The sequence below is a fragment of the Spermophilus citellus genome, assembly GCF_964194105.1.
Source record: "Spermophilus citellus genome assembly, chromosome: 12".
In the NCBI taxonomy this organism is placed as follows: Eukaryota; Metazoa; Chordata; class Mammalia; order Rodentia; family Sciuridae; genus Spermophilus; species Spermophilus citellus.
In genome coordinates this window covers 128,627,267-128,652,351 of record NC_138198.1, presented here as the reverse complement: position 1 = coordinate 128,652,351, position 25,085 = coordinate 128,627,267, and the positions used below count along the sequence as shown (strand labels likewise).

Below are 25,085 nucleotides of genomic sequence, written 5' to 3'. Positions count from 1 at the left end.
GGTAGTCAAATGAAGTGGGGCTTCATGAAAATCATTTGCCTTAATAAATCATTATGAAAAATTAAAAAGCCATGCAGAACTTATGTCAAGATCTAAAAGTTTGACAAGTACTTTAACTTAGTGTCTACTGAGTTGCTGTTGAGACAGGGTCGTGGTACCCGTGTGTTTTCCTGGTATTAGGACTTTTGCCTTTTGCTCTGCTGTTGGGGTCACTGACTCCGCGGCCTTCTGCTGTTGAATGGTGACTGCTGGTGCGTCCTGGTGTAGCGAGTCCTGTGTGCCTATTTTCGGATCTGCTACTCACACCTTGTGTTTTTCCTTGGGCACCTTGGCACCTGGTTGGAGGGCTTTCTTGAGACACTGAGGTCTGTGATTCTCAGTAAGATTTCCACCTGTGCCTGTCTGTGGGCAGAGGCTGGCGTGTGGCATCTGGGCCCTCGTGGGTGGACAGATGTGCTGCCTTCAGAATCCCTGCTCCCTGGAGAATGTTTTGGGGCGCTCCTGTCACAACCATTGATGTCTAGCATACTCAGGCTGATCACCAGTATTCCTTTCTGCATCTGTTTCAGTGAACATGTCGGGGTTGGAATGGACAGGGTGACCTGGGACGCACTGCCTGTGGTTCAGCGGGATGAGAGCTCTGTCTTTGATGGACCTAGGTGTGGTTACACTGATGTGTCCAGTCCTGCACCTTCTGTGAAATGTACACGTGGGTTCTTAGTGCACACGAGGCTGCACCCCTGTGTTGCCCGTTCTGCACTGGACACAGCATGTGGGCCGCCAGGATGGGCTGGCCTTGCCTGTGCATCTAGAGCTGGGGGCTCAGGGCAGAATCTTCCCCACTTGCCTGGCTAGCAGATGGCATGTCAGTGGCAGTGACCACCAGGTGGGATGGTGTGTGCAGTCATCAGGATTCCGGTTCCACCTCTGGAAGCAGCCCAGCTTCTCTGGGTGGGCGCTGGGGGAATCTGGCCTCTGGGAGACGGGGATGAGGTGCACGACCTCATGGTCCAGAGGGACTCTGCCCTGGGATTGTGACACGGTCTTGTGGCCGGAGCCTGGGGCTCCCTTTGTGAGTATGTGAGCAGGGGTCTAGGAGGGAAGGGTCAGGGCCCAGGAGGGAAGGGTGCCAAAGGCCAGGCCAGAGAGGCGTGGTACCTAAGGTGTGGGTGAGCTCTGGCCAGCACCCGTGCGAGGGTGCAACCATGTAACCAGGCAGGATGGCCTCAGCTCTGGTCCTGGGCAGTGGCTGCACCTGGGAGCTTGGGCTATTTCTGTGTCAGGTCCTCGCTCCCTTGTCAGCCACCTTCCTTCCCAGCAGAGGCTACTGCTTCACATCTGAGTGGCATGTCGGTAAAGTGCTGCCTGCAGCCTCTGCGGCTCACATCAGGGCCAGCGTTCCTTCCCGCCTTCTCCCTGCCTCGGTTTCTCTGCCCTCCTTGTTGAGTAGCCTGTGCCTCTTGTGGACTACACACACTCTTCCCACAGGCTTTCCTTAGAGACTTGGAATCTTTTTTGGGGAAAAAAAATCATAGTTACTTACTTGAATTGCCTAACATAATTAATCACCAATAGTTGTTTAATGAGTTGGTTTTTTTGACGGTACTGGGGCCTCACATGTGCTAGGCAAGTGCTGGACTGTTGAGCTGCACCCCCAGGGTCTCACCAAGTTGCTCAGACTGTGATTACTGATTTTTAAGGAGGCAGAGAGCACCATGTTCATGGATCTGAATTCTTGTCGTTCTCCTTGATTCAGAGAGGCCCGCGCTTCCACGGTTGGCGCTGTGACGCTGCTGCTCGCCCGCTGCCGCAGGAGCTTTGCTCATGCAGTTTCTGTCTCTTCCAGGTGCTTCCTGTGAGGGCCTCCTTCTCCGCCTGCTCGTGCACTGCCTCCTCGCGGGCCCCTCCCTCGTTGCTGGGCAGCAGCAGCCCCTCTGAGGATGGAGAGGTAAGACCTCCCTTCGGGCCTGCGCCACCGACAGCCGCTCCGCCACCACACCCCCATCCTCCCCATGGATCGCAGCAGAGAGGCCGAGATGGAGCTGAGGAGAGGGCCCAGCCCGCCCAGGACCAGCCGGAGCCAGGAGGTGGACGGGGACAGGGCCGCCTGCCATAGCTGCTGCATCTGTGGCAAGAGCTTCCCCTTCCAGAGCTCGCTGTCGCAGCACATGCGCAAGCACACGGGGGAGAAGCCCTACAAGTGCCCCTACTGTGACCACAGGGCCTCCCAGAAGGGCAACCTCAAGATTCACATCCGCAGTCACCGCACAGGGACTCTGATTCAGGGACATGAGCCAGAGGCAGGCGAGACACAGCTGGGCGAGATGCGCGTGTCCGAGGGCCTGGACGGGTGCACCAGCCCCACCAGGAGCACCTCAGCCTGCAATCGGATGCTGAATGGGGCCGTGCAGGTGGACAGCAGCAAGATCCTGCTGCGGAGCAGCCGGAAGGAGGCCGAGGGGACAGCCAGTGCCCCGGAGGAGGCTGAGGCCGTGGCCCAGTGCTCCTTCTGCAAGAGTCAGTTTGAGCGTCAGAAGGACCTGGAGCTGCACGTGCACCAGGCCCACAAGCCCTTCAAGTGCAGGCTGTGCAGCTACGTGACCTCGCGGGAGGAGTCGCTGCTGAGCCACATCGAGAGGGACCACATCACCGCGCAGGGCCCCAGTGGCAGCGAGGCCTGCGTGGAGAACGGCAAGCCCGAGCTGAGCCCCGGGGAGTTCCCCTGTGAGGTGTGCGGCCAGGCCTTCAGCCAGACCTGGTTCCTGAAGGCGCACATGAAGAAGCACCGGGGCTCCTTCGACCACGGCTGCCACATCTGTGGTCGGAGGTTCAAAGAGCCGTGGTTCCTGAAGAACCACATGAAGGCTCATGGCCCCAAGACTGGGAGCAAGAACAGGCCCAAGAGCGAGCTGGACCCCATTGCCACTATCAACAACGTGGTCCAGGAGGAGGTCATTGTTGCCGGCCTGTCCCTCTATGAAGTCTGCACCAAGTGTGGAAATCTGTTTACAAACCTGGACAGCTTGAACGCCCATAACGCCATACACCGCCAGGTTGAAGCCAGCCGGACGCGAGCCCTGGCCGAGGAGGGGGCTGCAGAGGGCCCCCCGGACACCAAGCAGTTCTTCCTACAGTGCCTGAATCTGAGACCAGCCCTGGCTGGTGACCTGTCCCCTAGCGGGCAGGCTGGAAGACGGGTGGCTGAGCTGGACCCCGTCAACAGCTACCAGGCATGGCAGCTGGCCACCAGGGGCAAGGTGGCTGAGCCAGCTGAGTACCTCAAGTATGGGGCCTGGGACGAGGCACTGGCGGGGGACGTGGCCTTTGACAAGGACAGGCGTGAGTATATCCTGGTGAGCCAGGAGAAGCGCAAGCGTGAGCAGGATGCTCCGGCCACACAAGGCCCCCCCAGGAAGAGGGCCAGCGTGCCTGGCGACCCCATGCTCTCCAGCCACCTTGACCCCCGGCCAGCGGCACGCCCCAGCCGCCGGGCCACAGCCTCTGCTGGCCAAGGCAAGTCCTCCGAGTGCTTTGAGTGTGGCAAGATCTTCCGAACATACCACCAGATGGTGCTGCACTCACGTGTGCACCGCCGTGCTCGCCGCGACAGGGGAGCCGACGGGGACAGGGCGGCACGCGCCCGCTGCAGCTCCCTCAGTGAGGGCGACTCGGCCTCCCAGCCCAGCAGCCCGGGCTCGGCCTGCGCCACGGCCGACTCCCCCGGCTCCGGGCTGGCGGACGAGGCAGCGGAGGACAGTGCGGAAGACGCTGCGCCTGAGTCTGCAGCAGGTGAGTGAGCACACCCAGGGACCAGGCGCAGGTGGGCCAGCCTCAGGCAGCCCTGCCCCAGGGGCCTGAGCCCAGGGGGCCCCATGCTCAGGGGCCCCTGTGTCTGGGAACCTCATGCCCAGGGATCCCTGCCAGATAGCTCCTGTCCAGAGTCCCGTGTTGGGGTGGCCACGTGCCCAGGTGTCCTGCCCCTAGAGTGTACCTGCAGCTTGAGCTGGCAGATGTAGACACAGGCACCTGTCAGCTCCACCACGGCAACTTTCACTGCTTGTGCTACGTGCTTTCACAAAGCATGGCCACCTGGGCTTCGTGAGTGGACAGTCTTTCTGGGCATGAGTAGTTTCTAAGCAAGGAACGTAGTCCTGGCGCTCCCGAGATGTGCTCCCCTTTCCCTTGCTCCCTCAGGTCCGTACAGCACAGACACAGGCACACAGACACACATGCCTACTCACCAGTGCACGTACCTGCAGGCACGCACTGTGCACATAAGTATGTGAGCAACACACACACGCACTTTCCTTCACTCTTCTCTCTCAACACCAGACAGCTGGGTCTAAGTTAACTTGAGTCTATGTGCGGAGGTGATTAGCCTTCTCAGATTGAGGCCGACCTATGGGTGTAGACAGTTAATTGGAACAGGTTACTTTCCAAGCAGTATTCACATAGAGATTGAAAGTCGCTTGGTCAACTTTGTTTTCATAATAGTCTACTTTTTATAAATTCTGAACATTTTGATATTCCCTTTGCTGTTTTCTGCCTGGTGTCATTGTTAACAGCAGGTGACATCATAGTTACGGAACTTAGAAGTCTTTCATGGAGACAGGGCTGTTTCTCTCTTCTGCCTGTAACCCTGCTTGTTGGTGTTGCTTTTACCTGAAGTTCCAGGATGGTAGAAGTTGGGGCAGAACTGTGGAATTCTGTAGTGAGGACGAGGTGTCATTCTTTGGGATTAATCAGGAAGCCCTGCCGGCTTCCCTTCTTGGGGGTCGGGCAGGTCAGTCCTTGCAGGTCTGTGTGGTGTGCTGTGTGTGGTCTGCTGCACCCAGAGGCATAGAGATTGCAGCTCTTGGGCAGCAGGGCTTTTCCTGGCCCTGTGAGCCCGGGGTGAGCTCCACACATTGCATGCAGAGGTGAACCCTTACGCATCTCCACCGTGTCCCACCCGTCACTCCGTGCCCACGGGGCAGAGCAGCAGAACGTGTGCCCTCTCGGGCAGGGTGTGCTGGGGCTCACTCCTGATGCTCTGGACCTGACTGCACAGGTGCAACCCTGGTTGGCTGTTGTGAGGTTCGATTCCTGGTTTCCTTCTCTCAGTTTTATAGCTCTGGCTCATGTTTACTGGCTGTGTTCTAATAACTCGGACTACTCTGTGGAGTGCTCACTGGTGAAATATTAGGCACGTCCTGTGTCTTTTTATTTTGACTTTGAAGAGTACATTTTTTCTGTTTGGTAGGGCTGTCACCATTGTGACAGCAGGCAGGTGACGTGTGAGTGCGTCCACTGAGCCTTGGTAGTTGAGAATCTGGGAGCATTAAGTCATTTTCACCATGAAGTAGAGCTTATTCTGTTTTTTCTTCTTGGGTTTAATAAATTTTGGAAACGTGTTATTTCTTATAGGCACCGTATACATCTATATATTTTATTAGAGAAATTCACGTATATTTCACATGATTCTATGACAAGCTATATATTAATATCTACTTGAATTTAATGCAAATTGGCCATAAAAGAAATAGGATGTTAGTAGCCTGAAGCCATGCAGAGCGGGGCCCACGAGGTCACCCCTGTGATCCCAGGGAGCTTCTTCCTGCAGGTGCGGACCTGTCCCTCATAGCTGGAGGGGTGGGGTCTAAGATAGTATTGGGTGACCAGGTGACGGCTGTTTTTAAGGAGAGAGACCACAGCACATCCATTCAGCTGCTCTCAGCCTGGGCCTGTGGGGTCTGGGCCAGGCCCTTGGAGCAGCTGATTTTGAACAGAGACCAGGTGCCCTGAATGCTGTGTTCTGGTTGGCGTTGTGCCTTAAAGCTTGCACACAGCTTTGGAGACTGAGGCCATTTTATATTCTCAGAGTGCAGATGGCAGGACTTGGTGCAGTCCTCAGAGCAGGTTTGTAGGAATTGTCGGGCATCGGAGGCCGCAGTTCGCATGAGAGTCAGCTGGCCCATGTACAGCAGAGTTGGAAGTTCAGAGCTCAGACTTGTGTGCCCATTCCCGGAAATTCCATAAATCATAATTTTAACTGGGGGGAGAAAAAAGTAGAACTGACTTCTAGGCATCAACAACGAGGCTGTTTTGGGCCCAGGCCTTTGGGAAGTTCTGGTGGGCACGCCCCGTCTCCACGAAGGTCTGGTTTACACAGCACCTTACTGACTCCATGTGCAGTTGAGTCCACAGGTGTGTTGCTGAGCTGGGTATCCACCCCTGCTGAGCAGGCGGCAGAGAGCACGGTGTGGTGTAGGAGACCGTGGAAGTCCACGTTTTGACCAGGGAGGAGGAGTGGTGAGAGGACATGGTGAAGTTCTAGAACACACATTTCCTAGGCAGAGCACAGTGAGGCTTGGAGGGCTGCCCCTAGAGAGTGGGTGCTGCTCCACAGGTGTGTGTGGGGACACCGTGTGCAGCTAGAAAGGAGCCTGCTCAGAGGGGTCAGAGCACAGCAATGGCAGGAGCCCAGAGAGGCTGCCAGCAGCATAAGAAGCCGCTTTCCCAGTGACCGTGTGGCCGGAGCCCACACCTGGGGCCGCTTGCGGGTTGCCTGGTGTGGCGGCTCTGGGACTTGGCACTTGGCATTACTGCACCCTCACCACTTAGGTCTGGAGGAATTCCCCTGCCTGCTTTTGTCCATTTCTTGTTATGCTGCCACCAGAGCCCTTGGCACTGCCCGCTGCATCTCTTGGTGCCCATGGGGACTTCACGGGAACTCCGGTTCTTGAGGAAGTCCTGGGCAGGCGTGGTGCTCAGAGACAGGACAGAGGAGAAGCCCTGGCCTCATGGGAGAAGAAAGGCTGTCCTAGGTACCAGGGGAGAGGTAAGGAGTGCTCAGAAGGAGCAGGGCCCAGGGAGGCCCCAGGTCACCGCAAGCAGGCCTCTCACCCTGCCGCCCGCCTCTCCGGGCCAGCACTCCCTCAGGAGCTAACCCTCGCCCGCTGCAGAGGCCGCGCTGAGTGCTCTGCCTGCCTGGTGGCCGCCTGCGTGCAGGAGCCCAGCAGGGCCGCTGGGCCTGCAGCTGCCAGAAGGTTAAGCAGCCGCTCCTGTTTCTTTTTAATAGAGCTCGTAGGCAATTAGCACAGCTTAGGGGGAAAGCGGCTGTGTGTGTCGCCCATTGACATGGGATTGAGGGGGAATCCCGGGAACAAAAGTAAGAATGTGCGAGGCTGGGGTCGCCAGAGCACTGGTCCAGGGGCAGCCTGCTGGGCCCGGCAGCCTTCTGAGTGTGCTTACTCCAGAGTTTCCTGAAGGAACTCTCAGGAAGCCTTCTCCCCTGACCTGCTGCGAGATCTGGGAAGGTGGCTGAGTCTCGAGCCCTGTTCTCTGGCCCACGGTGTGGGGGGGTGCAGGCTTCCTGTGGCACCGTGTCAGCCTCTGCCTTAATGCAGTGCTCCATCACTGGGAGAGGCTGTGGGAGACAGGAAGGGTGTGGACCCAGAGGGGAGAGCAGGTTGCTGAGACCAGGGAGGTGCAGCGTGGAGATTAGCTGGGGAGGAACACAGGTGTCTGGAATCCATCCACGTGGGAGCCCTCGATGGGCGGCGGTGAGCATGGGAAGCAGGCGGCGTCATGCCCGAGTAACAGTTGCTCTCTGGGCCGTTCTCCCTGATGAGGGTGGGACCTGGGCACAGAAACTCTGGCCCATGGAGGTGATGATGCAGGTTGCTGGGGAGCAGGCGAGGCGTGCAGATGGACACAGAATGGAGGGCGAGGACGCTGGAGGGCTGTGTGAGAGAGAAGGACGTGCAGACTGGACCTCCGTTGGGTTCTTGGGCAGTACAGAGACGCAGCCTGCTCTTGAGAGGAATGCTCAGGTGTCCTTGGCAGGCAAGGCAGGGCCACGCTCCCCTGAGCAGTGCTGTGCACACAGGGCACGAGGCTGCTTGTTTTGGGTGTGCCGTGTCCGCAGCACTTCAGAATTATGCTGAGAATAGCTTCTCGTGTCTCGTAGGCTGACTCGTTCACCACTGAGGTCTGTGCATGGCCTGCGTGCTGATGTTTGTTTGAACAGAAGACTGTTCCCTGTCCTTCCAGAATAAATTTATTGTGCTGTGAAAGATGCCGCACCCTGGAGATTACACCCTGGTGGTTTCTTGCTGCCAGTCAGGGCATGGGGATATAGATGCTCAGTAGTGGAAAACACAGCATGCATTTGGTTTGCTGGGAAAATTCAGACGTATGATTTATTCCTGATTCTCCTTTTTGACGCAAGGTAGAATCGTAGAATTTTAGAAGTGGGAGGGAACTAAGAGCTGTCTCATCTGTTCTCCTGTTTTATCCACGGTCAGCTGAGGCACCGGGAGAGTCTCATTTCCGGTGCACGTGGGGTAGGCCTTGCTGAAGGTCAGTGTGTTTGTGTGCATGTGAGCTTGCACTCAGATGCTGGGTCTTCACTCTCCACTGCTGCTGAGGACCAGTGTGGACTCCCGAGCTCAGCCCTGGTCCCCGTGGATGTGAAGTCCTTGCCTCATTTCCTGTACCAGCCTCACATCCTGGAGCACAGTCCTCCTGTTGGTGCAGTCTGCCCCAAGCTGGAGCCTGCAGTGCCCAGGTCCTCAGTCTCTGTGCGGGCTTGTCATGGGGCCCAGAGGCACGTGGCCATGCTATTTCAGTTCTTGCTCTGCTGGACCTCATGTTTCCCAGCCTGTGCTTTGTGTGCTGCTGGATCTCACCTGTGGTTAGACGTCACCTTTGCTGTGTGATCCTGAAGAAGTGGTGCTTTTGACCCTGCCCGGTTCAGGTTGGAGTGGTTCCTTGTTGCTCCTGACTTAGTGGAATGGCCCTTCGTTGTGGGTAAGCAGAGACAGCCCAGGTGGGTTCCTTTCACACTCCCTTCCTATGAGATGCGGCATTCCATGGAGCCAGGAGGATTGCACCTGGTAGAGAAAGGCTGAAGAGAGCTGTGTGTGTCCTGGTGTCCTCTGAGCTGTCCACTGCTGATCAGCTGGGGGATGGGGCGGCAGAGCAGCAGGGCTGGGCTGGCTCCAGTGTAGCTGAGGACTCTTGCTGCCCTGGAAGAGTCCAGGTTGGCTGTGAGGAGTGTAGGAGTCCTGCAGGGTGGGGCTGCGGTGCGGTGCCTGGGGCAGAGCTGTCTGGGGTCAACACTTGGCCCCTGCCTGTGTCCTGTCGTTGTCATTCTGTCTGGGACGTGACACACTGACTGTACCCCTTTGTCACACCCCGTCATGTGTTCATGGCACTGATGCCGTCCAGCTGCCCTCTGTGGCACCTGGGACCCTCCCGTGTGAGCAAAGTCTCCGCCCCAACAGAACCACCTGCCCCAGCCCTTCACACACGGAGGGGACTCTCTCCTCCCTGGAGCACCCACTGCAGCCGGGACTGTTACTTCAGGGCAGAATGACCTCTCTGTTCCCAGGCTGCAGAGCACTCTGCTGTTGGACACCCTCAGTGTGGCCCTCATTTGTCTAACTGAAGTCTCCTTGGGGCACCAGCCGCACCCTCTGGACGTCCTGAGGGGCAGCACACTGGTGAAGCTCTATGAATCCTGCTCCACTTTGCTGGATAGGTTCTTCCTGAAAGTCTATGATGAGCTGGGTGGAGAGTTGTGTTCTGCAGGGACGATGTTGCTGAGTAGTTGAGGCTCTCAGTGGTCACTTGGATTGACCATCTAGAAGCTAGACATCACGCAGGGTGGAGGCACTGGTGATTGCTAACAGCAGTGACTGTGGCTCTGTTTGTAGTTGGCATTAGCTGTGATGCGTCCCCTTCCTCCAGAGTTTTGGTGGAAGGGATCACTGCTGTTCATGGTTGGTAGGTGCTTGGTACTTTTTGAGAGACACCAGACTCATTTGGAGGTTGCCTTTCTCAGCTGTGACTCATGGTCACTGTGTCCTGGGGCCTTTTCTTTTGAGCCATGCATACTTTGGGCCAGGAGTAGCCAGCAGCTGAGCCTGTCTCTGATACGCAATGGCTGATAGTGCGGAGTCTACGTAAGACCTCATGCTGGGTCTCAGAGGCTTCTTGGAAAGGGGTCATCCGATTCCTGAATTCCCCACTTGGGATGGAGAGGCTCTGCCTGGTAGCCGGCAGAGGCAGAGGCGGTGGGAAGACCCTGAGTGTCACTGTGTGGCCAGAGTGCAGGCGGTGGGCTCTGGGCCCCCGGCTGGGCTTTAGAACACACAGGGCGGTTGTGTGCTCATCCTTCAGCTGGGCGGGACAGCGGGTCTGAGCGTGTCCCCGTGGCCCTGGGGTCCAGGCATGAGGCCTGTGCAGCAGTGAGGGGTGCTGGCTTGAGGAGAGCTCTGGGCTCCGTATTTCAAGGGCCTCCCGACAGAGCCCAGGGCCTGCTCTTCCCGTGGGGACTCCTCCCTGTGCTGTGGCCATGTTGCAGACCTTCTGTAAATGCTCTTGTCCATGAGGATGCTCCCGGGACCCTGTAGTCATCTTTAGTTCTCACTGGCTGCCCAGAACAACAGCCCTGTCCTATCTCCCCCGCCTCTGGACCCTGGGGGCCCGTGGCCCGCACAGCCCACTGTGGGCAGGCTGAGGCAGGTGCTCTGCTCCCTGAACTGGGGAAGAACCTCGGACCAGCCCCCTCCCTCCTCTTTCAGGATGGGGCAGCCTTGTCTGGGGCCGGTCGGGGCTGGTCAACTCTCCTTTGATTTGTATCACCTGGTCCTTTACATGGTGGCTACACTGAATTACTTAGGAGTTTGACTTTCTTTTAGATGCTTGGAGCATTTAGGTTCCCTTTGTGGAGTGTTTGTTGTGTGTTCATCTCTGTTCAAGTTCTCAACGTTTCATTTGCAAGTTTAGGTTTGTTTGTTTTTTGGTTTGGTGTTTCTTAGGTAATTTCCTGTGCCTTGGATCTACTGTGAGACAAGTTTTCCTTGAGGGCTTTGTTTGTAGGCTCCTGAGAGGATCCAGTATTTGCGAACACAATTTGTATAAGCCTTTGCATATTAAAATAATTGCAGTTTTAGATCTGTATTTTACTAGAATTAAAAAAGGCTAGGAATGTTTATCTCTGGATTAAAGGTTGGAAAGTAGTTCTTGCATTACTGGAATTTCAGATTCTGTGTGTGAGATTACGTAGTTAGACCCATGTGAAGAGGCTGGTCCTCTGCTGTATTCACAGAGGCAGCCATTGATTGGAAAACGGTACTTTCACAGATTAGTAAGACATTTGGGCTGTTAGCTGCCAACTATGTTGCTGTAAAGATGTGCCAAATCTGAGTATTACTCATGTTCTTTCTTTTAACTGCAGAATAATTGCTTTCAGTGTGATAAACTGTATTCCAGATTCATTGTGATCATGGTTTCACGTTGGTGTGATCATTGGTTATTAAGAAGTGTCATGTGAATGATAATTCAGATGCCACGTGATGACTTACGTACCTGCTGGGAGCAGATGAAACCTGACGTGAATGGCTGATGCCTTCAAAATTGTAAAATCAGGTTTTTGTTACATGACAGTCCAGCAGTTGATTTCAGTTTAAATGTTATTGCAGTATTTCTTTAATGGAGTGGGGAGTCGGCGAACATTTTTGATATAGAAATGATGTTCAGGTTTCCAGTCTGGCTTTTAGTCGCTGTGTTTCCTTTGATTGAAAAGGAATCTATAGTGTTACTGGTTTTCAAAAAAACTGATTACTGTAGGATTTATGAGAGTATGATTTATACAGATTATTTTGGTATTAGACTAGAAAGTGGTAAGAGTGGAGTGGATTGAAATTTTTCATTTTTAAGAAATATTGCTTTTTCAAAAATGATGAAAAACGTCAGTCAGAGAGGGCTATAAGGTAGAGTTGGGACACAATCCTGCCAGGCTCCTGGATTGGGCAGTTTAACGTGTCTCCTGGAGGTGACGTCGGGAAGTTCCTGAGTTCAGGCAGGAGAAAAGCGGTTGCTGAGTGCTGGCTGGGAATTTTGGGAAGCTCTGAGCAGAAGCTGGCAGCTCTGTAGTTGCCATGGCGATAGCCCGCTCCCTACCTCTGAGCAAGTTTCTTATCGCTGTGTTGAAACCCTGTCACAAAAGGGTTTGCAGGCTGGTGAGGGATGGAGGGAGCCCACGTGTAGGCTGTCCTGTGTCTGAGCCGCATCCCGTGGACCTCAGGTCCCTGGTACCTTTTAGAGAGCCACCGTTCTGTACCTTCATTTTCCATTCTGGGTACATTTCTTGGTTTTTGAAGATCTTATTTGGATGTGATGATTTGGGGTATTTATTGCCTTGGTGTTTGTGGGGGGTCAGGACTGGGCTCAGCAGGTGCGTCTGGAGTAGGGACCAGGAGCTGGTCTTCAGACTGCCCACACCAAACCCTCCGGGCACACGTGGGCCACGAGCCCAGCTCCCCACATCACCTCTACCTCCGTTCTGCCTGCCACTGTTGGTTCTGGTGTAATGGCTGCTGTCAGGGGACAGCGGGTCATTGTATCCTCAAGATGTGGCTCTAAGTCCAGTCACAGAGGGTGCCCAAACTCTCTTGTTGTCCCCTGGCCAGAGACAGTCCCAGGCATCGCCTTTGCCTGTATGAGGGCCAGGGGCGGTCATCGTGAGCCTGCCCTGCTCACCTGGCACTTGCCCTCTGGACCTCAGTCGCCTCTGCCTGGCTCAGGTCTGAATCTGTCCCTTTCTAGCTCCTTCCCACGTTCTTGGCAGGGTCTTCCAGGACGGGTCAGGGTTCTTACCTAGACTCCTCACCCTCTGCCTGGCCTTGGAGAGGAGCGGAGGCAGGGTGGCCTGCAGTCCAGGCTCTGCTGGCCTCCTGGGGCCACCATCTGGGTGCAGCTGAGGGAGGGTGCGGCTGCGACTGACATTCCCAGGACAGACCCAGGCTGTGTTCCTTTTTCAGCAGGTCCACGGGTGTTCAGGCCCGGCTGTCGCTCCGTGGTCAGGGCTTGCCTGGATGGCTTCCCTGTGCACGGACTTTGCGCAGGTGACTAATGTGTAGTTTGTCCTCGACTTGTTAACTTACAGGAATTCTTCATATATGGTGGATTTGAATAGTGCATTGTGCATGTCTCACCTACTTTCTCCTAAGTTTCCCATTTTTTTAACTTATTTATGAATTATTTCATCATAGGTATTCTAGAAAGTCAGAATCACTCACCTTTTCCTCGTGGTGGTCGGTTTCACACTTTGGAAAGGCACCCCTCCCTTGCTGTGCAGATCTTTTACTGACTAGTCTGGTTGGTTTTGTTGCATCTGCATTGATCCACATGGAACCTCATTTGTATTCTGAGGTGTTTCTTCATTTCCCCACAATGATGTGTTGTTTCTTTCTATTTTCCTTTTCCTGTGGTACTGGGGGTCCAACCCGGCCGTTTGGGGACAGGGTGACTGAGTTCCAGGCTGGAGCTTGAACTCCCCTCTGCCTCAGCCTCCCTAGTGCCTGGGATCCGGCTGGTGCTGCTGCACTGGAGACCTGATGGGTCCACGTCTGATGTGAAACATTGACCACGCCCAGGCCTGGGTGTCCCTGTGGGAGGAGCTTCATGTGCCTCTGTGAGCATTCTGCACAGCTCCGGGAGGTGCAGGGATCATTCGTCTCAAAACCTTGATGGGGAACCTGAGATTTGGAGGGTGAGGAGGCTTCCTCATGACCACCCCAGCGAAGGTGTGTGAGCAGCATGTGACCCAGTGACAGAGCTTGCTTGGTGCCCTGTAGGGCGGGCGAGGGGTGGCAGGGTAGAGCGGTGAGTGCTGGGAGTCCCCAGCCCGGGCCCCTCTCGTGGGCCCTAGTCCCCCATCCTTGTCCCCTGCAGCCTCTTCCTAGCTGTCCTCTGCCCCAAAGCCTGGCAGGAGTCTGGAGCAGGGGCTGGGCGGACGGGGGCTGCCAGGCTCCAGGACCCTGGCCTGTCTGAAAGGAGCACCCAGAGCCATCAGCCCTCCTCATACTAGGAACGGGTCCCCAGGAACATTTGTGGAGACGTTAGGAAGGGCCCTCTGGTTGGCTGATTTCTTTGCCTTTGCCATGAATATATTCCTCTCAGCAAATCAGTGATGTGCACATAGATGTGAAATAATCCCCCCTTATACATAATGCATGTGTTCACGTCAGCTTGACACAGTTCTTGGGTTATGTGTTTAACGCAAACGCTTTGCTTGTAGTAACTCATCCAAATAATGTGCTTATTTTGGAAGTTAGGTTTGGCAGGTTTAGTAAATACAAATACAGTACACCTGGTTAAATGCAGAGTTTGGCTAAACATGAATACTTTCTAGAAGAAAGTGTAAGTATATACTCATGCTGTATTGGGGTATACTTATGCTAAAAAGTCACTTGTTGTTTACCTGAAGTTGTGTGTGTCCATGGCTGGATGTCCTGTACTTCACCTGGTGCGTGTGTCGGGGTGACTCTTGTGGTGGGGTGTGTCACGGCAGTGCGTGCAGCAGCCTCTGGTCTTGTTGGCTCACCACAGCCTGTTGAGGGCTCTCCTTGGGCTACGTCAGGGTGGGAGAGGCGTGATCCTCATGCCAGCAGACATCAGAGGGACAAGTGGGTGAGCTGGACGGGGGAACCTTCCGGCGGCGTCCCCCTCTCTGGTGCTGCTGGCTCATGCATCCGCTCCGTGGAGGACCCGGGGGAACAGTGCAGTGGGGACAGAGGCAGAGAGGGAGGCTGGGAGTCTCATGTCTCCTGCTTTGGTAAGAGCTGGCTGTTGGCAGCCCCAGCGCAGTTCCAGAAAGCTTCCTGGACCAGGGCCATTAATGTGTTTCAGTGCAGTTCACAGCAGGAAGGAAACTTAAGTGTCCAAAATTGCAAGAGGGAAGGGGTGGGCCTGCCCATTGGCCTGGTGTCCCCAGCCAGCAGGAAGCTTCGCTTGGCAGGAGTCAGTGTTGAGGTTCTGCTAGAGCCTTACTCTGACACTGCGTCACCTGGTCGTGACACAGTGCTCTGAGCATCCCTGGCTTGGTGAGGGGCTGCAGCCTTTAGCTTACCTCGTGGGATGCTGGGAGGTGTGTTGCTTCCTCGTCCTGCGCTGGGCCCTGCGGGTTCTCCTGGGCCTGGGGAAGGACTCAGTGGCAGCTTTGCACTTAGACTCACCAAGGACCCAGACCGGACGGGGCGGTCAGCTCAGGGTCAGGCTGTGACAGTGTCTCTCAAACCCCAGTGCCCTGACAGGACCTGCCTGTGCTCTGGTCCCATGTCCACCTCCACTCTGTGTGTTTCCTTTGTGCAGGGCCCTGGTGAGGCCATCTGCCATGGTGGCTGAGAGAGAAGCAGTGAGCCCAGCTTCCCCCTAGGTGACACGTGTGGGGTGGCCTTTTCAACTTTCAACGTTTGACTCCCTGAACTTCAGACTCTGTCACTTGCTCCCGCGCCCTCATGCACAGAGCCTGGGACAGAGCCTTCTAATTCATCATCATTGTTATTTTTTTGTGGGGGGTGGTATTAGAGATGGCACCCAGGGAGGGCCTTGTGCATGTGGACAATGCTTTACCTCAGAGCCACACCCCCGCACACCCCAGTTGTCATTTTTAACACTCCGTGAGCCTGTAGCTGGCCTTAAATATGGGAAATGGCAGGAGAGGGAGTTTCTGATCACCTTGGCCCCAGAAACTTTCCCTGCATGTGGTCTTGTGACGGCTCCCCCTGGAGTCCCAGAATTCATCATTTCTGAAACACACCCAGATTTGGGTTTGTTTCTACTCCTTTTGAAAGATGTCATGGTCTGTGGGGATTCAGTTGCATGTGCTGAATCCCTGATGGAGCACCCATGGGTGGCCTGCTGGAGAAGTCACCTGCAGGTTTAAAAATTTTTGCATTTTTACTTTTGGACAGTTTAAAAATACATTTAAAATAAATTAAACACTGGGGAGGACCCCCCCTCATCTGACACATCCGGGTGGAATTAAAGTGGGTAGAACACGGGCCATGCTGCGAGGGGGTTGCCTTTGACTGGAGTGTTTGAATCATCCCTCTGCTGAGAATATCTAAAAGGTACGATCTGTAGCAGCTACCATCTTCCACGACGTCACTCCCCCTCCGCTTTCCACATTGGAACAGTCCTCAGGGTGGCATGCCTGTGGCTCTGGCTGAGGTGCCTTCCGGGTCAGGTGTTGTGCTGACTCTGGCAGCTGACAGCCACTGTTGTGGCACTCAGGTGTGTGGTAAGGTGACCTTTATGGAAATAGTCAAAACCAGAGGGGAGCGGCTGCAGATAAGGACTTTGGAGGGATTCGGACGCCAGACAGGCTGTACAGCTTGGAGACCATCGTGTGCGTCCCTTGTGGCTGGAAATGGTCCGCCCCTCCCAGCATGCCCTCTCAGCAGTGCCACCCGGACGGCGGGCTCCCAGCAGATTTAAGGTAAGAGTAGGAATAAGTGACTCTGGGGGCCTCTCCACTTCCGATGGCATGATGTCCAGGTAAATCCTTTGTAAGTAGGAGGTGCTCTTACTATACCTGACCGGGCAGACCTCAGGGCTCAGCCCCAGCTACCTGAAACATGCTCAGAACACTTGCTTGGCTCATGGGAGGGCAAGATCCAATACAGCCTCTTTTATAATAAAATGTTCAACATTTTTTTGTGATTTATTGAATGCTGTGCTGAAAGTTAAAAACAGAATGGTGATATGGTACACTTTTGCACCATCGGAGTAAAAAATTGGAAGCCAAAGACAGCCTGTACTGAAAATCCTCAGAAATGCAGGTGTGAAATGCATATTAAGCAAACAGTATCATGGCCCTGGAACTGAGGCAGGAGCTGTCAGATCCCCTGGTACCCAGAGGTGGCTCCAGCGTGGTCACCCGAGTGAGGTCTGTTTTCTTGGCTACATGGGCAGCCAGGGCCTGCCTTGTGGGGCCATGTCCCTGGGGCCTTGCACATAGCAGGTACCCGTTGGTGTTTGGGAAAAGAGTGAACACAGAAAGAGCACTATTTATGAAATGATGGTATTTTTATTGTGCATATTCTGGCAAACATCTCAGATGCAGGTGCATTTTCTTTACCTATTATTATATTATGTGCAAGTTAATCATTGTAGAAAATGCAGATAAAGAAAACAAAAACAAATGATGACACTGTTCAGAGAGAACTGTTGTTGATATTTTGGTTCAGCTACATCTGTCTGTACATGTTCTTTGTTTACATGTTTTAACATGTGTTGATTTAATGCATTTTTATCTTGTGTGTGTATACACATAAATTTACATAAATACATAAATTCAGCTAGAAAATGATTTTTCCCTATTTTAAAAATTTAATATATTATGGATTTTTTTGGTTTTCCTGTGTATACAGCCTCAGGTATAATTCTGGACACAATTCTCCTGGGGGCTCAAAAAGTAGAGATGGAACTCATTTCTGGTGTTTAGAGACATAACTTTCCAGTGTAGAGTGCTGTGACCATGTCCGGGGGGGACCCCAGCCCCAGAGAGCAGGATTCACCACAGACTCTGTCTCCTGCTTTCCTTGGGCATGCAGTGGTTGGACGAGGAAGGGTGGGTCCCAGGGCCCTCTGGGGCCGCTTCTCCCACCCTGCATTTCCTTAGGTCCCTTAAATGGGAAGATACTTTTATTTCCATATATTGGTCGACTGGCTCGGACATCACTTGTTTAATTTTGGCTTCAAACCCAAAGTTACACATTTTAAAGCTGCTGTTCCTTTTTCTTTTGGCTTAGTACTGTCTTATAGGTTTCCAAAGGAAAAATGAGGATTAAAATTTTATTTATAATGAAGTGATTGCTAAAGGTATTTTTGCTTCCACTTTAATTCTTTTTTCATACTTGAAGCTGGTCCAACAAATACAATCTTTTTATTTTTTTGTAATAAATAAATCTCAGGCCAGTTTCCTTGAGCGTGTGACCAGGGTGGGCTGAGGCAGCATGTGACCTGGGTGAAGGATGTGGTGTGTGGAAGTGGAAGACCCCACTGGGGTTTTGCCCAAGGAATGGGCAAGAGAAGTTCTAAAACTACTGTATTTACTGACATGTTCATTTCCAAAACCTCGCTTATAAGTTAATGTCAAAATTCCCCATTGCTTTTGACCTCCAGGCTGAGCAAACTTTGTAACTGGGTAACTGGCAAAATGGTGGAATTTCATGTGTGATAGATGGACACTCTTGGCTTTGGATATAAATGCCATTTCCTTCTGAGGTTGAGGTGGTTTGATATTTATTAACTCGGGGCTCTCTGAGATGTCGATACAGAGACTCAGTGGCAGAGTCCTTCCACCAGGGCATTGTATGTCCATGGAACCCTGAAGGCATCTTCAGTGCCCGGGCTTTTCTCTCTGAGAGCGACCAGGTTAGTGAGTTAATCACATCCCCAAAAAGAGAACCATCCTTTCAAGTTTTATTTTGTTTGGTTTTAAGTAAAAGAGAGATACCAGATGCCGATTCTGAAGCAGGCTTTGGGTTTGGGGATCGCGCACCTGTTAAACGTGTCACCGTGCCTGTGGGGTGCAAGTGATGGACCCAGTTGCCTCACGCTTTTGGTAAAGATGAAGAGTCATCCAGGCCGGTGGAGCAGCCGGGAGCATGGACGAGAGGTGGTCCCTGAGGTCCCGGTGCTGCCCTTGGGGCTCTGGTGAACAACCTGTTGAAGCCCCTGCCTCGCCGGCAGAGCCAGTTCTCTGAACTGAGCAGAGGGCCTGAGAGCTGGTCGCTGTTCCTGTGGTCGGGACTTCTAAGTTCAAGGCGTTTCCTCGACCCTTTGCCAAGTCTCACTTCAGAACCTCGCAGCAGCCGTCACCGGGCTGCAGGCTGAGTGGCATTGTGGAAACCTGTTCACTCCTCCATACCCCGTAGTCCCGACCTGTATTCTCCACGGTGTTTATGGAGGTGCTGTGGTCGTGTTTGCCAAGCATGAGAACAGCTAAATATTCCTGCATTCAGTTTTCTTCCTCCTCGGTCTGCCTCTCCCCTGCCCTCTTTAATTTGGAAGAGGGAGAGTGGGGCATGAAAGAAGAGCATGTTCTTTTATCTGCAGTCCACTGAGGGAGGAGTGGTACCGAATGTGTATTTCCATTTTCTTTCTTTTGCTTTGGCAATGACAAAATCTCAGTTTTGCCTCATGTGAGACTTTAAACCTTAGTTTCAGCTACTCTCACACTCAGGCATGTGGACGAGCCCCTGATGTCCACACTGAGAGGTGCTTAGGTCAGGGCTTTGTGGTGAGTGTTTCAGGAACCACAGGGTCCTGTTCCCCGAGGCCCACCCAGAGATCAATATTGCAATTTCCGGATCCAAATACTGTCTTGGATTCACCTTTATGATGGGAAACAGGATTCAGTATTTGACTATAACCCCAAATCCCCAGAGAGTAGGTTTGGACAACTTACGCGTCTTCGATAGTTGGAAGAGACCACACCTCTGAAGGTCTTCTGAAGCCTGGGCAGCATTGCGGGGCCTGTGGTGTCACATGGATTTGGGTGCTTCCTGGCTTTGCATAAGAGGCAGAGGCCAAGTGTGACACAGACGGGTGCCTCCTATGGGGAAGTGGCCTCCTTCCAGGGAGCGGACTGCCATTTCCAACTAAGAAGCTCTTATCATTTTCTTAAAACTTCTTAGTGCACAGTGCTTTTCATTACTCAGCTAAAATTTGTGTTTTCTCTGAGTCTCTCCTTCCCTTTCACTGAGATTTAGAATTCAGTCCACTGTGCCAAGAGTTGACCTTCTTTTCAGAATAATTGTACATTTAGTATAGAAGGATATATTGTTAGAAACAACTTACTCTGTTAGTATAAATTAACGAATGCAATTTTCAGTTCTTGAAAGTGGCCACTAGCCGTGTATTGACTCATTTGCAAGCTGAGCTAATTGGTAGTTGAAATGGGAGTGACTGTTTAAAACCATACCTTTGGCGGTAAGATAGAGGTTAATTTTCAAGGAATTACTCTGTCAAAGACTGGGGACTTCGTAGCACTTCATGGGAGCTGAGCTTTGGAGACTGGGAGCTTGGATCAGAAACGTAGAGACTTCAGATACACGTGGTATTTCTAGAGCTCTTTCAGCCAGGCTCTCCTTGCAGTTGAAATGAAGAAATAAAATTCCTCCTGAGCTTGTACAGAAGCGTCCTTCCCTGGGCAGGTGAGGTAGCTTGTCCCAGAGGGCCACACAGGCTTTTCCTTCCACCACACTGTGCGAGAGCCCAGCTCCTGGTGTGGCAGCCCTCCTGCTCTGTGGGACCGCCTGCAGCCGAACCCTCAGGTGATGCTTTGGAGAGAGACCCTGCCAGCTGACACGTAGGTGGGCAGGTTCCCTTTGTAGGCCATCAACATGAAGCCTAGATGTACTTGTAGCCACGCTTGCTGTGACTGTCACAGCCTTAGGTCATACATGCCAAGGTGGCGTGGTGAGAGCTGCAGGTGACATTGATGCCATAGATGCTCTTCATCAGGCTCTTCCGAGGGTGTCTCCTCGGCCGCCTCTTGCCTGTTACTGCTCACGGTGGATCCCGCTGTTCCACTGGGGAGCGCGTGCTGAGTCCTCATGCGGGCACCAACCGCTGACTCTGCTGCAGTAGTGGAAGCCAGATGCACTGTGTTACTCTCAGACCTTTCCTGGGAGCACGAGGAGCAGATGCATTTTTTATGTCATCCTTCTCATGATGTGTCATTTAGGAAATTTAAGACCATAACTTAGTGCCAGTATTTATTTTATCTTTCACACAAATGGTTCTTTAGTAAACCAGTTTGGAAAAGAAAAGTCCCTTCAATAGCTCAGTGCTACAGAAGTAAGAAACCTTGATGGCTAAAGCCTGGATGGACACTCGTGTGCTTTCCTGGGGTCTGTGGGGGACCCCCTCTGGTGCTGAGATCCATGAAGGCCTGAGTCTCTTGGAAAACAGCATCGTGTCTGTGCATAAGCCCCAGGTCTTCTCCTGTTCCTCTCTCCAGGTCACGAGCAGCACCTGGCACAAGTAGAGGACATGTGAATGTGTTACCATGTGTTCCTTGGGGGATGATGACAGGGAGAAAACGGCACACTCCGTGCACAGGTGTCTTTTTCCAGATCTTCCATTTGCAGTGGCCAAATCTATATGCAGAGCCCGTGGGTGTACGGCCCAGCTGGGGCGTGGACAGGGGGTTGAGGCTCAGATGTTTGACTTAAAGGTCACGACATGTGGCCTCCAGCCCCTCTGCCCTGCATGACAGCTAGTGCACATAGGTGTTTGTCTCCTGATGAGCAGCAGTTTAAGAATTTAACATTGAATTTTAGGAGTACAAGCTTTAAAAAAAAAAGATGAGGGAAATCACATGTGCAGTTGGTGTACGAGCTGTGGATAATGTCGTCTTCAGTGAAATCTTAACTTCAGTGTATGCTAGGATGCTATTGAAGAGAAAGGAAAATTACTTATTCCAGTATTAAAGATTAATTTTAAACAGCTGGTTTATAAACAATGGCTGGTATGCTGGAAGCCAACAATGAAGGACTTAGGAGTCAATGTGTCCATGTGTCTTTGGAAATCTTCCAATTTTTGTTAGAAGTAACGGTGTTAGAGTGAGGTTTTTCAGAATGAGGGTAAAAGCATGGTTTGATTGGCATTAGCATTTCTCAAGAACAGAACTTTGTTTCAATGTTTAAAACTCCATGAGAAGGGGGCTGGGTGTGTGCTCAGTGGTAGAGGCCTCAAGGCCTGTGCTCCAGCCCCAGCATCTGCATCCCCCAGAAAGTTTAATAAAATCACACCTGTAATCCCAGTGGCTCAGGAGGCTGAGGCAGGAGGATCACGAGTTCAAAGCCAGCCTCAGCAATGGTGAGGTGCTAAGCAACTCAGTGAGACCCTGTCTCTAAAGAAAATACAAAATAGGGCTGGGGATGTGGCTCAGTGGTCGAGTGCCCCTATCCCCAATACCCCCCAAAACAAAAGTTTCAAAATTTTTTTTATCTTTTCAGTAAATGCACCCACTGTTAAATGTTGTATCAATTTGAGAAAATATTCAGCTAAACGTTTTAAGCAGGGTGTGCGCACTAGGCTTGAGTACATGGAGTGGTTGGACATCTTCCTGACAATCTTTGCTTGTTTCTTAATATTTTCCTGCGGTATTCTTTAAAGACCTCTTTCACTTTTGGTTTTAAATGGTTCCACTCGAGCTGTGCCAGAAGTGGGATGCATTGAGAAAACATTGCTACCCGAGTCAAGTCACTTCTGAGGGATGCAGTGATCTGGGGCAGAGCTGGGGGTGGGAGGTGCTGGATGATCTGAGGGGCTTACGTTGGACCATCATCCCAGGATTGTTTAGAAACACACACGGTATCTTATTAGTACAGTAGTAGCCTGTTGACTTGTTCTGGGTGGCTTTCCTTCATTCCTCCACCCCAGCAGAAGGGCCGGGCACAGAGACACGGAGACTCCCAGAGTTCCAGGGAGCATGAGGGAGCCTGAGGTGACCCCGGCCTCCCTGCTTGCCTGTGACTGGGTCCAGAGTCTCTGGGGGTGGGAGGAGTGCTTTAAGGTGCCCTGTGTCACTGCTGTCACCTGGGGCCACTGTGTGCAGATTCGACTTCCTCTTCTCCTCCAGTGGCATGGCTCCTCTGCCACTCTTCTCCTGCAGTCTCTTGGGAGACTCCTTCTGACCAGCAGTGGCCAGGTGGGGTGCTGGAGGATCCCTGCTAGCTTCCCAGTGGTCAGAGGTTACGCAGTGTCACACATGTGCTGAGTGCAGGGCCAGGATCACTCCCACCCCTCCCAGGGTCTGGGCCCTTTCAGTTCTTCCTGTTTTGGGACAGCCCTTCTGGGCACTTTGACCCCCCATACCCAGGCGGGAGCTCGAGTTTCTGTGGGTCAGTGTCCTCCTCTGGAAGTGCTGGCACTGGGAAGTGTAGCTGCCTGTTGGTCCCAGGAATGCAGCCTGATCAGGGACAGGGCCCGTGGGTATTGTCGCCTTTGAAGATAGCTCTGGTATCCAACAGCAACCGTGATGCCACTACCCCCTCCCCCCAGGGTGGGCTGCAGCTGCTCTGCATCTTGCTACCACCACTGAGCAGTCTGGAACAAGCCACCGGGGCGGGCGAGATCTTGGGTTTTTGTCATCTGCAGCGGTCTCAGGCCACCTCTTCAGCGCTCCAGACTTCTCAAGATTATCGGAAAGTTAGGGAAAGGCTGGTTTCCCCATCTAAGTAAGCGATAAAGAAAGTGGAGGCTGGGGTGGGCCAGTGCGGTGGTAGAGCTCTTGCTTGGCATGTGCGACCCCCTGGGTTCCAGCCCCAGCCCTGCCAGGAAGGAAGGAAGGAAGGAAGGAAACAAATAAAGGAAGCAAGCCACACTTTAAATACTTAAAAAGTGTCTTCGGCTGCAGGGACGGGTCGGGACGGCCTTTCAAGTGCTGCAGGCCCAGGGCCAGAGCTGTTGGGAGGGGCTCACCTCAGAGTGGGTGGAAAGTGTGTTGTCGGTTGCTCAATTTATGGGTGAAAGCAGAGGTCAAGACTAGGTTTTAGGTCCTCTGAGTCCACAGTGACACCTTTTCGTAACTTGTTGAGTTTGGTGCTTCCGATGGGGTTGAATTTGGGGTGTCGTCAGTTTCCCTTCCTTTGGTGAAGGCGGGTGAGCACTTGGCCCCCAGCACCCCTGACACGTGAGGCATGGTGCCTGGCGGGTGAGCCGAGATCAGGGTCTTGTGTGCTGAACTGAGGCCGAGCTCTGCTTCTGGCTGAGTCGTGTTGGTGGGGGCCGAGCCTTGCTGGCTGGGCTTCTGTGTGAGGTGTTGAGGGGACTGTTGATGGCACATTCTGGAAGATTCTCCTCTAGAGCAAGGAAGCAGAGACATCTGGACCTGCAGGCCTGGGTGCTGTCACACACTCTGAGCTGTCACTCCAGTGTCAGGCATGGAGCACGCTTTTTACCCAGGATGGCAAATGGCACCTAAGGCCTCACGGTCCTGTGTGGCATCGCCTCTGGCCAAGGGAGGCTGCCCACAGAGAGGCAGGTTTATGGGCCATTTATGTGCCTGGGAGGAGCTCTTGGGCGGTACCTGGGGACTTGGAATGCCACTCACTTGTCGTAGGGGAACAGCTTCTGCCATTGGTGTTTCATAGAGGCAGAGTGGGCTTAGAATCCTAGCTGTCCTTTTATGACATTTGTCTTGGTGGCATCTGAATGTTTAATCTCCTTTGAGGACCCGTGATTCTTTTTACTGGTACACTGAGAGTGATAGTGAGCATGCTGCTGTTTCCAGCAGGGCCCGATGTGTGGGTGTGTGGAACCTGACGGGTCACAGAATTCCCAGGGGGAGGTTTTGCTGATTAGGCATGTACTGCTTATTAATGCACACTGAGCATTGGGAGGTGGGGGAGAATCCTCTGCCCCAAATTTCTCTTTCTCTACTTTGTGTCTGACTTAAAAAATCACTTTTGGGCTGATTACAGGCATATACCTGTAATCCCAGCATCTCAGGAGGCTGAGGCATGAGGATCTCGAGTTTGAAGCCAGCCTCAGTTAGTTGCTTAGCCAGGTGCTAAGCAGCTCAGTGAGACCCTGACTCTAGATAAAATACAAATAGGGCTGGGATGTAGCTCAGTGGTCGAGTGTTCCTGTGTTCAATCCCTGGTACCAAAAAATAAAAATAAAAATAAATCACTTTTGGTTTCTTTTTTTGAGTCCCAAAATAAATTTGCCAGAGAGAGTTTTCTGATCTATCAGTACACTGTGGATTCCCCCTTGCAAAGTAAGGCAGGCAGTCAGGGTTTTGGGTGGGACAGGAGCCTCGGCAGCCACTCCCGCTGGAGGTGGGCAGTGGGTCCTGTAGCCTCCTGGCGGGTGGAGGGGCCTGTCTGGGCCAGGTCATGAGAGCCCCAGACGTTACAGTGTCGCCCTACCTTGGGCTGACAGGAAGAGGCCAGCGTTCACCAGAACTGCCCTCAGGGCAAGCAGGCAGGGCACAGACTGCTGACCCAGGGCCCCGTCAGTCGGTCCCGGAGGTGCTCTCTGGGCCCTGTTCAGTGATGGCCACCAGGTTGTGGAGGCCCACCCAGCTCCTGCCCGTGGTCTGCTGGCGGCCTCTTCTCAGATCCCAGCTGAGGGCTGCGTGGGACTCGCTCCTTAGCTTCCCGCGGTCCTGGCCACAGGCTCTGGGCTGCAGGCTTCAGAGAAAGTGGGAGAACCCAGCAGCAAGCCAGAAAGGCCGCTGGGCCCGTCGGTCGGCGTGATTGTTCAGTTTCTGGTTAGGTGAGATTCAG

At 53.2% G+C, this 25,085-nt stretch overlaps 1 protein-coding gene across 6 annotated transcripts in view; it reads left to right on the top strand.

Moving 5' to 3' along the window:
- Positions 1-25,085, top strand: part of ZNF516 (zinc finger protein 516) — a 104,354-nt gene that overhangs the window by 41,669 nt on the left and 37,600 nt on the right. For all 6 annotated transcript variants that reach the window (XM_081263196.1, XM_081263197.1, XM_081263193.1 and 3 more), the window contains one exon: positions 1,847-3,789. In XM_081263196.1, the coding sequence (XP_081119322.1) occupies positions 2,013-3,789 (1,777 nt within the window). In that variant the 5' untranslated portion in view covers positions 1,847-2,012. The remainder of the gene's footprint in view (positions 1-1,846; positions 3,790-25,085) is intronic.